The following is a 12,240-nucleotide window of genomic DNA, read 5'->3' on the forward strand; positions in this document are numbered from 1 at the left end:
AAAATAATGTTTAATCCTTTTAATAATAATGTATCAGTTGATGCTTTTTGGAGAGGAAGCAGTATTTCGCCAACTGATTCCCACTTCCTGTGTCGTCGTGTAATTCATACGGCAGACCTGCTGACCACAGCTGAGAGCCTTATTAAAAAAGGTGAATGTCTACGCAACTGCAGTTTAATTTACAGTAGTACAGTCGAACGCTCATCACATGGACTGTTGTGTTCTTTCCTCCTTTCTTCTCAGTGTGGATGCGGTGACACTGAGGCGTTTCCTGCACCTGCAGAGACAGGTGAGACACGCTCCCGTGGGCAAGGGCGTCATGCACGCTACTCCATTGTGTGTGTGTGTGTGTGTGTGTGTGTGTGTGTGTGTGTGTGACAAAGAACTTCATAATGTGTGTAACAGTGAAGCAGCCAGTCAGGGTGGAGTCCAGCTCAGTCTAAAGTAACAGGTGAGTGGCGAAGCCGGCGACACAAGCATGGACGGGATGTGGACCTCGGTTCTGTGCGTGGGACTCTTGTGCGTTTCCGCGCCTGGTTCGACTCAGAGTTCATCCAGGCGAGTGGTGTGACGTTAGAAACGCACCCGCGGCCTTTTATTAGATGATTGATGTCGTCCGGGCCGACTGCTTGCACCAACGGCTCTCTCCCCTCGCTGCTTTTAGGACGTGGTTTCTGGTGTCGGCGCCGGACGTGCTGTGGACCGGGACGCCCACCTCTCTGGCCGTCACCGTGGTGTCGGAGCTCCCCGTCCAGGTGACGGCTGAACTGGTGCAGGGCGGCATCAAAGTGAACCGAACCCTGAGCCTCCGAGGAGGTGATGACGCGCTCTGACATCTGGGCTTCTGGTGCCGCGTCTTTCTCATTATGACTGAAGCGTGTGTTTGTGTGTCGTCTCAAGGTTCGACTGCGATCCTCACGCTGCCTCCCGTGGGTACATTTGCCCCCATTTCGTTCCGCGACCCCCCTCTCACCCCACAGATGATAATAACAGCTGCCGTTCCAGATCCCCGGCTCCGCGGCGCAGAACTCCCCCTTCGCGTTGACGGTGACCGGCTACAGCAACGGCACGCCGGCGTTCACCGCCGCCTCCGCCCTGAGCGTCAGCCTCAGGAACGTCCGCAGCTTCGTCCAGACGGAGCGATCCCGCTACCGGCCGGGGGACGCCGTCCGGATCCGCAGCGTCTCCGTCCGGCTGGACAAGCGTCCGTTCCGGGGCCGCGTGAACGTGGCCGTGCAGGTGCGGCGGGTTCGCGTGTTGTTTCTGGGTCGGCGCGTGCGATGCTGACGCTCCTCTGCCGCACCCAGGATCCCGGTGGGGGCGTCGCGCACAGCCAGGACGCCACCGCGGACCTGGGGATTGCGCTGCAGGCCTTCAACCTACCGCAGGCGTCCCCTCTTGGACTGTGGACCGTCACAACGACAGTGAACGTAGGGCGGACGTTTTTTAACCTCACTCGCGTCTGATCAGAGAAGTTAAAATAATACATTGATTCATTCTCTTCATCACAGGGAGTGACTGATAAGAAAACATTCACCGTGGAGCATTATGGTAAAAGAACAATAGACTTAGTGTAGTGGTTGTAGTGGTTTTACAAATTAAACATTGTCTTATCTTCTTATTAGTGTGATATTGAGCGACATAATGACCAAAATGATGAAGCTAATTAAGATAAACTGAAATACTAATGCTATGCTACTGTAAACATGATGAAGCCTTGTGCCAAACATAGTGGATCTCTCTCAAAACCTACAGTATTTTTCACCAAAAATATGTATGAAAAATTACTTTGAAGAGACATCAGGAGCAGAACTATGTTTTAAATCCTCATGTACGTGGAAAGAATCATTTTAAAAAAGAAGTGAGCTGGGATGTGTAACGAGGAGAAACCGCGTTAACCGTATTGAACGCTGCCTTCGCCGCTGCTGCAGCGCGTCCTCTCTTTGACGTGCTGGTGAAGACGCCTGCTCAGGTCCTGGTGGGAAACGACGTCAGAGGATCCGTGCGAGCGCTGTGAGTCCAGTCGGATCCGCGCTGGTTTTACTGTATATCAACAGGTCACACACACAGCCCGTTTCTCTGCTCAGGTACCCCAGTGGACAAGCTGTACTGGGAACACTGGCCGCCTCAGTGGCTCTGACCAGCGCAGGATCTCCAGTCGTTGGCTCGCAGGCAACAAAGGTGGGCTCCTGCTTTCAGTGATGCAGTGATACAGCATTTACAGTTTGCGCAGCCGCTCATTTCTAACTATTACATTCCAGATCTATGGATCGGGGGAGTTTTTCTTCAGCGGGGAGCAGCTTCGAGACCTGTACGTTTTGTCCAAAAGCAGCAGCAGCAGCCGTTTGCGAGTCACGGCGTCTGTCACCAACAAGACCAACAACTCCACCGGTGAAGTATATTTTTAAATGCTACTTAAAATGTATTTGATAAAGCCCATCGTCCCATCTGTGGGTCCCCAGAGGATGTCTGGAGTATAGCACATCTATACAACATACAGTATATACAACATAATAAAATGATACGATCTGCATAAAAACGGGTATTTTCTATATAAATATAATATGGATAGATGGATAGAGGATATATAAATAGACTTTCCCATTGATAAATTAACCCTTTTCATGGATAGTTTATCAAATTGTGTTAATTTGCTCTTCATACAACTAAGCTTTTTTTTTGTTGACTCAGGATTTACTGTGAACAAAACAATCGAAGTTCAACTGAGGCAAAACATGTTCCTGCTCACGTTCCTCGACTTTTCGCCGACACTGAAGCCCTCTTTGAATTTCTCCGCTACTGTGAGTTCATGTAAATGCGCTTCCATTGGAAAACGCATTTACCCGTGTTCCCATATGACGCGCTTCTCTTCCACAGCTCTGGGTCTGTAGATACGACGCGCAGCCTCTGACCGCGCAGGATCGCGCGTATCCTGCTCTGGTCGAGGTCACTCAGAGACGACCCAACATGAGCAACGCCGAGTCCAAAACCCTGACGCTCCAAGTGCCCGAGGACGGGAACGTCCCCATAGCGTTCAAATTACAGGATCAAGTAGAGGCGCTTCTTATTCAGGTCAGTGTTTTTAGGTTAACAGCAGCTTCGGGCAAATCCAGCACACGTTATTAGTTCCTCTGTATGAAAGATGAGAGTCCAGTATAGAAACATTACATGTTTACAAGAAGCAAAATGACTGGAGGAGGTTTAAAGTGAGTAAATTATACCAAGAGCAACTATATCTGTATGTAGACACTAAAGAGATTGATGTCGTTCATTGGATCCGAGGGATTTACATGTATTTCTTCCGCGTTCTTGTTTTTCAGGCCAGATTCCAGTTGGTTGAGGAGACATTGACGATCTACAATAACGAGTCGTCGCCCAGTGGGTCGTATATTCAGATCTCCCCAAACAACTCCCTTCCAGCACAGGTAGCCTACATGTGCAGTATTTTTACTATGAGGTACCTGCACCTATTAATTAAAAATATTTCACATTTTCCCTTCAGATTGGATTTCCTCTTCAAATAAATGCCAAGAGCACATTTGACACAACTACTCTTCACTTTGTGGTATGTTGAATAAATAATTAACCTTCAAACTAAATGCTTTTTTTTTCTTAATCAGTTTGCATAAACATCCTTATCTTAAGATCGGTCGTTGTTCCTCCAGGTGAGCTCTAGCGGTCAAGTGGTGCATGCTGGGACGTGGAGTTCTCTCTCTTTCTCGCTCACTCCCACAGTGTCCTGGTCCCCGGAGGCCTGCCTCACCGTCTACAGCATCCTGCCTAGCGGAGAGGTTGTCAGTGACACCGCGCGTGTACTCATCAACCAGCAGAACTATGTACTTTGACTCATTGCTCTGTCGTTGGACTCTATTATTGATCCACCTCTTTGGGACATGCCTGTGACGTGCCTGCGCCACCGCTTTCCCCAGGTGTCTCTGAACTGGAGCGGCACCGAGGCCCAGCCGGGCCAGAGGGTCTCGCTCAGCGTGGCCACGCTCGAGCCCAGGTCCCAGGTGGGAATCGCGATAACGGGGACGCGTGACGAGGCGCCACAGGACGAGCAGGGTCCAAAAGTGAAGCAGGTGCTGTATGTGTTTTAGAAGCGAATGGAGCCCGTTTGTGCGACCGCCGCACCTTTGTGACGCCGCATCCCAACCGGTTACACTGGCTGCAACCGATCCGCCTGAAGACTAGAGGATGTTCTGCCGTTTCACAGCTGCTGTAACTCTAACTAACTTGGATGCATGACCCGCGGGTTATTGGAGGGGACAAAGCTCTTCCCCCCCAGGACAAAAAAAAAAAACATCTTCACATGTGAGATAATTTTACAGCTGATGTCTTTGTGCTTTGAAGCAGCTTTTGTTGTGATTTGGAGCAACCTACATAAACGGATTTCAAACTCTCGACACCTTTCAGGACCGTACATGCCTCTTCACTCTATTATCATCATTTCAGCAGCTTCACTAACCCTTTTGTGAATCTTTAACAGAAATGCAATATGAGGACACTCACCAATGCTGCATTTTACAAAAAAGCCCCGGATGATGGCCCTAAAAATGGTAGTGTGACGATGATCATGCTTCAACACAGCATCCATACATTATGTCTATGTGGCGCCCCCTGGTGGGCAACTCTCGTATGACATTGTATACAGTATTGCAGATGTTGGCCTGGTTCTGCTCACTCCTTCATCTTTGTGCTTTTCAGAAAGCCTAATGGTGGAGACGTGCTGGGGCCCCTGTGTGGATATGGCTGACTCACTGCTGTGGTTAGACACTAATACCAGGTGAGTGGCGACAAGGTGCTGCGGGGCAACAAATAAGCATCCGTATTCAGCCTCTGTCTCCCTGTCACGCTTCGAGCAGCGGCGGCACATGGACGAGCGGGAACATAACGGTGCCAGACGGGGTGGCGTCTCTCAGAGCCGTGGGCCTGGTCATGTCCGACAACCTGGGTCTGGGCTTCACGCCGGTGCCGCGAACGGTACCGGGATATTCACACCCTGCTGTGCAGGCGATCTGCCTCTGCCTCATGTCCTTCCTCAATGTCTTAGATTGCGTTTAACTGTAAACATACTTTTAAAGGTCTGAGTTATTAATAAAGCATATGTTTGATTTCCTTTCCTACCTCATTTCCAGCTCACTGTGTCCAAAGATTTCTCCCTGGCGCTGAACCTGCCCTCGCACCTCGTCAGAGGGGAAGAGATCGAGCTCGAGGTGAACGTCATCAACCATCTAGAGAAAGAGATCGAGGTACCAAGCACTGCATTTGGGGACACACTGAGTGTCTCTGTGGTCACGTCGTTCCGGTTAAAGCCTTGTGTTTTTGTTTTGCAGGTCTTCGTGCTGCTCTCGCAGACCAAGGCTTTTCAGTTTGTTCTGGAAACCAGAGGAAACGTCTCGGTGATGAATGCCCAGAAGCTTAACGTGGGGGGCCTCCGCTCCGTCGCCGCCCTGTTTGCGATAAGAGCCGTGGCTCTGGGCCGGATGGAAATAATGGTGGACGCGGTGTCGGCCGAGGCCTCGGACAGCCTGGTGCAGAGGGTGCTCGTAAAGGTGCTGCATGAGATGGAAGTCGGCGAGGAAACCTGCACGACGCACCGTGAGTCTGACGCTTCAACCTCTTCTGTTGCTGAAGCCGCCGGGAGTGGAGCAGTCCTACTCCAAGACGCTGTTCCTGGAGCTGAACCCGGACGTGCACGCGACTCTCAGAGCGGTGTCCTTCTCCTTTCCGCCAAACGTGGTGCCGGGGAGCCGGAGGGCGGAGGCAGCCGTGGTCGGTGCGTCCGCCGTTATCGCTTCCGTCCGGTGACCATGTGATGTGTGCTGCCGTTTTCCCAGTCTGGATGTGGCTGCTTTGCTCTGTTGCTTTACGCAGGTGACATCTTGGGCTTGTCCATCAGCAACCTGGACTCCCTGGTTCAGCTGCCGCTTGGCTGCGGGGAGCAGAACATGATCCACTTCGCTCCCAGTCTTTATATTCTGCAGTATCTGGACAGGTCCACGCTGGACAGTGTGGAGATCAGGAGCAGGGCCCTGACCTTCCTGGCTGAAGGTGAGCAGGAAATACGGCCCAGGGCTGACGTGGTATCATGTGACTGTCTCGTGTTGGTTTTCTGTGAAGGATATGTGAGACAGCTGTCCTACCAACGGGCTGATGGTTCCTTCAGTGCTTTCGGAGCCAACGACGCCTCTGGGAGCACGTGGTGGGTGCTGTGAACCAACGGGCCGCTTCATGGGTCTCCATCATGACCGGCGCTGATCGGACCCTCTCTCTCCAGGCTGACGGCCTTCGTGGTGCGGTGCTTCCTCCAGGCCCGGACCTACATCTCCGTGGACGAGGGCGTCCTGGCCGGGGCCACGCGCTGGCTCCTGAGCCGCCAGGGGCCGCGGGGGGAGTTCGGCGAGGCGGGCAGGTTGATCCACACGGAGATGCAGGGAGGCGCGGCGGACGGCGGCCCGGTGGCGCTCACGGCCTACGCGCTCGTGGCGCTGCTGGAGGACGACGCCTTCGTGGTGAGTGAGTGGAAGACGTCTGGTGATGTTAGCGAACGGGAATCGGGCCGCAGCGCTGGTGTTGGCCTGCTTTCTGTGTGAAGGACACGTACTCGGCCAACGTGTCGCTGGCCCAGAAGTACCTGGAGGCGCAGGTGGCCGGCGGCGCCGTCGGCAACTACAGCCTGTCGCTGGCGGCCTACGCTTTAGCCCTCGCCAACAGCCCCGCAGCCGGCGCCGCTCTGAGCCAGCTCCACGCGAGAGCCGACCTCGCAGGTAACGCCGGCTCCACGCCCGCACGGCGATTGGCTCGTTCGCTCTGATTGGCTCGTTCGCTCTCTCTCTCTCTCTCGGCCCCAAAGACGACGCGAGGACGTGGAGCTCCTCCGCCGGGCGCGCCCCGGGCGACTGGCGCGTGCGCTCGGCGCAGGTGGAGATGGTGGCGTACGTGCTGCTGGCCCTGTTCCGGCGCGGCAGCCTGGTGGAGGGCATCGCGCAGCTGAAGTGGCTCAGCGGGCAGAGGGACCACCTCGGGGGCTACGGGACCACGCAGGTGGGGTTGAGGCGCGGGGACGCGGCGCCCGCTGACGCCTCAGGCCCGTAACCGTTCTTCCTCTGCGCCTCAGGACACAGCGGTCGCCCTCCAGGCTCTGGCCTGCTACGCCGCGTTCAGCGGCGCTAACGCTATCGACCTCAAGCTCAACGTATCTTCTCCAACGTCTCCGTTTGCGTCTCCGTTCAGCATAAACTCCACCAACTATCGGACGTGTCAAAGGAAGGAGGTATGAGGTCCTGACGCTGACGCTGTACTTCCTGTTCCACTATCATCACTAATCGTCTTCTTCTTCTGCTTTTACTTTACGCGTTCAAGATCAACGCTGACAGAGATGTGACTCTGGACATCTCCATGGAAGGACGAGGATTTGCCATATTTCAGGTGGAGTGTTTTGTTGTTCTACATCTGGAAGAACCCCAAACGCCTCTTTCCACTGCATGCATGTTCCCATACTGTACCTCTAATGCATTCAGCTCAACATAAGGCACCATTTGAGCGGCGGAGCGTGACCGGAATAAATTGAGCGCGGCAGCTTTTGCATGATGATTTCACCCAGCACGATGCAAAGCGGCGTAAATGGAAACGGGCTGAATGTACGGCAGCGACGCACATCTGGAACAGATGCAGCGGCGCACTTCGACGCGTTTTCCGTGTTCAGTGTCCGCATAATGTGCAAGGTTGATGTGTTCTCCGTGCTCCGTTGTGTCCTGGGACGCATTTCCTGTAACGGCCACCTCGAGGCTTGCGTCTGTGGTGCGAATGATCGCTAACCTCACACCTCTGCATGAATCCGTGCAGCTCAATGCCTTTTACAGCCTGGAGGGCGACGCCTTCGCACAGAGCCAGGCCACGGACAAAGAGGCCTTCTCTTTGGCTGTTGGTGTTACCGATGGAGGGGACCGCATCCTCTTGGCCATTTGCACCAGGTGAGATGAGGGTCTGCCTGAGAGTCTGCTGCTCTTGAATCAAATACCTCGTGACACAATGGCCCCGGTTCCTGCTACCGTCTAGGTTGAAGGACAGTCAGGTGATACCTCATACGGGGATGGTTATACTGGACGTGGGCATGCTCAGCGGGTTCAGTCTGTCTGGAGCTGTTGCACAAACAGGTCTGATCCGGAAGGTGGAGGCGCTTCCAGATAAAGTCATCTTGTACCTGGAATCGGTGAGCGATTCATCACGAAACCTGCTTGAAAGTGGCGCCGGTGGAAAGCTCAGCTTCTCTTCCTCTGCTTCTCTCTTTTCCTCTCCTGTTTGTTTTGCAGCTGAACAAGACAGACTTTTGCATCAGGCTTCAGATGGTCACGCCTTACAAAATCGCCCATCTGCAGGAGGCCGTGGTGCAGGTTTACGACTACTATGAGCCCAGTCAGTACGCTGTGACACAATGCAGATGTTTATTCTTTTAGACTGATGCTGTACAGTAGATGCTCCAGGGTCATTGAACGTGGTTATTAATGACCGCTTCCCTGGGTCCTGCAGCGAGGCGAGCGACGAGGACGTACAAGTCGGACGCCCTCAGCAAAACGGAGGCCTGCCTCTTCTGTGGGGAGAACTGCACTCGCTGCCGGGCCGGACTCTCCATCGTCAGATCGAACTCCGTCGGCAGCTTGACCTGCAGCTTCAGTTCCCTCTTTCTTGGAATCGCCGCCTCTTTGCTGATGAAGTGACATTAAAAAATGATTATAGACGTTTTAGAATGATCTATATTAGTATTGATTTGCTGATTCTCCTTTGCCTGGGTGTTTGGATGTGATATATTTGTGTGCCTTGAATCTAAAATGACTGTTAAGAACTGTCAAACTTCATTTATCAATTCTTTTTATCTCTCCGTGTCTCCAGCACTGCAGTAGATCTGAGTTGTTGATAAGAATATGATGTATAGTTGGAGGCAAAATAAACCTGCATCTGAAAGTCATATAAAGGCTAAGATAACGCTTTCTCCGGCTCTACTGAACTGAGCCCGTGTGTAACATGTGTTTTACTTGGCTCCCGGTGAACCAGACCCTCGGGCTGTAAATGTGACACCCAGGTAGAAAGTCTACTCAGATCAGTGTCCAGGTCACGTAGCGACAGAGGAATGCGGACTGACCTGAAGACGTGTGCAGTGGCAGCACACGTGTAAATTATCAGCAGAGAATGATCAGGTTGGACATCCTGAAACATCAGTTATACATATTTATATATATATTCACTCTTTTTTAACTTTTGAGCTCTGTAAATGCTGCGTTCCACTCTACACAAGATACAGATTTTACAGCATGATTTCTATTAAGAACTGATCAAACTGACTCTTGTGTGTTACCAAGTGGCTCCCACTCAATTCTGGCAGCTCCTCCATATATTTAGACACTTAGACAGTTTGAGTAATGAATCCAGAGACAACATAAATCATCCTGTTCCTGAATGTCTTCCTGCGCTGGGAGGAGAACCTGACATTCGACCTCACTGGCCGTGAACCGCTCTCTGCTGCTGTGGCGTTTCAGGACATGCTGGTATAGAATGTCTGGCCTTAATGGGTTAAATGCTTTTAAGAGCTAAAAGGTCACTGGGCGAAGACATATTCAGGCTTTAGAGGTGGGGATGAACATAAGAACGGGAGTCTTCACACAGATTATCGATGCCTGTGTGAAAGTTTTTATTCGCATTTTGACTTTTAAAATCTTTAGCTGTTTGTAATCAATAATAACTTCTGAGAAGGTGTGGTTAAATTGATTGTCTACTGCCTTGTGCCTACACTCCGTTAATACCCTGCAATGGCCACATGTTGCTGGAAAAAGGCATTCTTGTGTCTTCAAATTCTCTCGATGCTGCATTAGCCGAGTAGCAGACACTAGATGGCAGGCTAGACATCATAATGATGAAGCCCTCAGAGCTCAGGTGTGCTCCAAAGCTGGTCTAAACTCATCAGTATCAGTATCACGAGCAGGAAACACCTTTAAATTTGGTAATCTCACAATAACATGATGTTCTCATGAAAATTATTTTGAGGAGAATACTTTAAACATGTCTTTTTTTTTAAGGTGCAGCGGCTCTGAATGTGTATTTGTGTGTTTCTGACAGCACACAAGTGAAGGTCACGGTGAACGACTCCGCTGAGCGGAGGTCAGCCTATAAAAACACACAATCACTTAGGGACGCGCACTGGCCGTGATGTCATGCGTTTGCTATGTTAACAGGCTGGAGGCTGAACTGACAGCGGGGGGGGGGGGTTCGGGGTAAGTGGAGTAAAATGCAGAGTTTACGAGGAGACGAAGGAGACCTGCGTTTGCAGAAACGTGCGCGATGGAGCGTTGTCGTGCAGAGAACCAAACGGGCTGCTCTCTACTTCTCCCAAGCTCTCGTTTGGGTCGCATCATCCCCCAGAGCGGCGCTTGAAGTCCGAACCCATAAATTAGGTCCACCGACTCGAATGACACCTACAGTATTAATATTCGCTCTGGTCTGAGCAATTGTACTGGCGACGGGCCGGTCCCTCGAGGGGGTGTAGTGTGGATGCGGAGCGGGGGAGTCGCTTATTTATGACATGTTGTTATTGGACGCACTGGGACAGAACCTCACTGCGTTTTCTCTTCACGGTGGCAGCAGGTTGGTGTTTTTGGACGCAGCTGTTGCGTAACTGCATCGAATGAAGTGCGCTGGTGAGAAAGGAAGAGCCACACGTGGAGACTGCGTGTTTCCAGCTCATCATATCGCTTTGTGGCAGCGACGGATAAAGACCATATTGTTTACAGGTTGTAGGACGATGTGGCAGCTTTTAATGCATTTTGCCTGGCAACGGCTCGCTCCATTCACGGGGGCGAGACATGGAAAAATACTCCTGAACCTTCATCCCACCCCAGACGCCGAGTATTTACACGGCCCCCCGGTGACCCCAGCGCAGCCCCCACACACACACACACACACACAGGCCCATCCATCACAAACACAAGGCCGAGGCTCCACTTAGTCAACCCCCCCCATTAAGCCGAGCCACCGCGCGTCTCCCTCGCTTTGATGTGATCCCTTCAGGTGGAGGCTCGTCCGTCATCGTCACCACCAAACGCCGCCTGGATGATTATTTAATGCGAGCGGTCGCGTGAGTCACCGTCTGCCGGCGCGTCAGCGGCTCTGAGCTACTGTACTCGTCTTCGTGTCTGAGCATGAGCCGCTACAGGCCCAGTGAGACGTGAAACCGCACCGTCATCTAGGTGCAGGTGAGCTACGCACGCTATTAATGACACGAAGGTGTTTCATCCAGACCCTGATGATGATCTCGCATCAGGCTTCGACCGGATTGTCTGATCTTCTGCTATTGATTGATGCTGTCTGGTTGAGAATGGCTCTGACTCACCGCCTCTCTGCTCCTGCTTTTCCACTCATTCTTCAACCGGGGGTCACTTTTGCTGCTCCGGCTTCATCTGTCACACATGTCCGCTGCCTCGACGGCCAATTAGGGTAATCAGAAGCAGGCGGAGACAGGTTTACGCCGCTGATCCCCGTGTGCAGAGTTGGACCGACTTAAAAAAGAGGAGAGGAATTCAAAGCAAGGTTGTGTATGCGTGTGGAAGGCGGCCTTAGGAAAGCAGCGCGCGTGTTTGGACAGACACATGTGACTGACATGGGATTATTATGTTTCTAAACCCCAGAAAGAGCAGGAGTTCCCGCAGACTGATTAGGACCCAAACACTGTCTGAGTCGTCTGGATGCGCGCGATGGAGCGCCTTGATTGCGGCTCGCGGAGGACGCGAGGGTCCGCGCGGTAGCACGGGGCCCGCGGGCCTGACGGATGGAGGGAGCTGCTCAAATAAACACTCCCGCTCTGTTATTTCACTGACGTATGTTAATGAACGCCGGCCGTAAACGGAGCTGAACCCGATGCGGAGCCCTGGGCCTCGTCATCGTCTGGCGTCGGCTCGTTACGTTTTATCAAATATGAGTTAATAAGTCGTGACGCCATCTTTATGGAATGCTGAGCTGAACCTGGAGTCGAGGCTTCATTTATCCAAGGTCAGAATGGGCAACTGTGCAACCTGATCCGCATGCAAAGTGAGAGAATTATCAAATTCTGCTCAGCATATCATGGTGAAACCTCCCAATGTCATCAGCAGCTTCCACCTAAAACATCTGTTCGCAGTGAGAACTGCACACGTGAAGGAGAAAAAGATTCAAAGTCTGCCGGAGTTACTTGGAAATGTAGGATTCAGAACA

At 52.2% G+C, this 12,240-nt stretch overlaps 1 protein-coding gene across 2 annotated transcripts; it reads left to right on the plus strand.

Moving 5' to 3' along the window:
- Positions 1-587: 587 nt before the first annotated feature.
- LOC114848885 (CD109 antigen-like) lies at positions 588-8,995 on the plus strand. 2 transcript variants are annotated; one of them, XM_029139766.3, is made up of 31 exons: positions 588-816; positions 901-929; positions 1,006-1,239; positions 1,308-1,430; positions 1,512-1,551; positions 1,932-2,013; positions 2,088-2,181; positions 2,262-2,391; positions 2,692-2,801; positions 2,878-3,072; positions 3,321-3,425; positions 3,503-3,565; positions 3,666-3,836; positions 3,930-4,082; positions 4,490-4,559; positions 4,708-4,786; positions 4,866-4,983; positions 5,139-5,252; positions 5,337-5,555; positions 5,638-5,779; positions 5,878-6,054; positions 6,124-6,205; positions 6,281-6,515; positions 6,599-6,770; positions 6,857-7,047; positions 7,121-7,276; positions 7,366-7,431; positions 7,849-7,976; positions 8,062-8,215; positions 8,316-8,418; positions 8,533-8,995. In XM_029139766.3, exons 1-31 carry the CDS (start codon positions 603-605, stop codon positions 8,718-8,720), a joined length of 4,137 nt encoding a protein of 1,378 aa, XP_028995599.2. In that variant the 5' UTR covers positions 588-602; the 3' UTR covers positions 8,721-8,995. The 2 variants fall into 2 exon arrangements, with proteins under 2 accessions (XP_028995599.2, XP_028995598.2); XM_029139765.3 differs by having other exon boundaries at positions 901-1,430.
- The last annotated feature ends 3,245 nt before the right edge of the window (positions 8,996-12,240 follow it).

The sequence above is a fragment of the Betta splendens genome, chromosome 22, assembly GCF_900634795.4.
Source record: "Betta splendens chromosome 22, fBetSpl5.4, whole genome shotgun sequence".
In the NCBI taxonomy this organism is placed as follows: domain Eukaryota; kingdom Metazoa; phylum Chordata; class Actinopteri; order Anabantiformes; family Osphronemidae; genus Betta; species Betta splendens.

Coding starts and splice junctions, on each gene's coding strand:
- LOC114848885 (XM_029139765.3), top strand. CDS start 603: ATGATTGATGTCGTCCGGGCCGACTGCTTGCACCAACGGCTCTCTCCC. Junction 1,552..1,931: donor ATTCACCGTGGAGCATTATG/GTAAAAGAACAA, acceptor CCGCTGCTGCAG/CGCGTCCTCTCTTTGACGTG. Junction 7,432..7,848: donor GAGGATTTGCCATATTTCAG/GTGGAGTGTTTT, acceptor GAATCCGTGCAG/CTCAATGCCTTTTACAGCCT.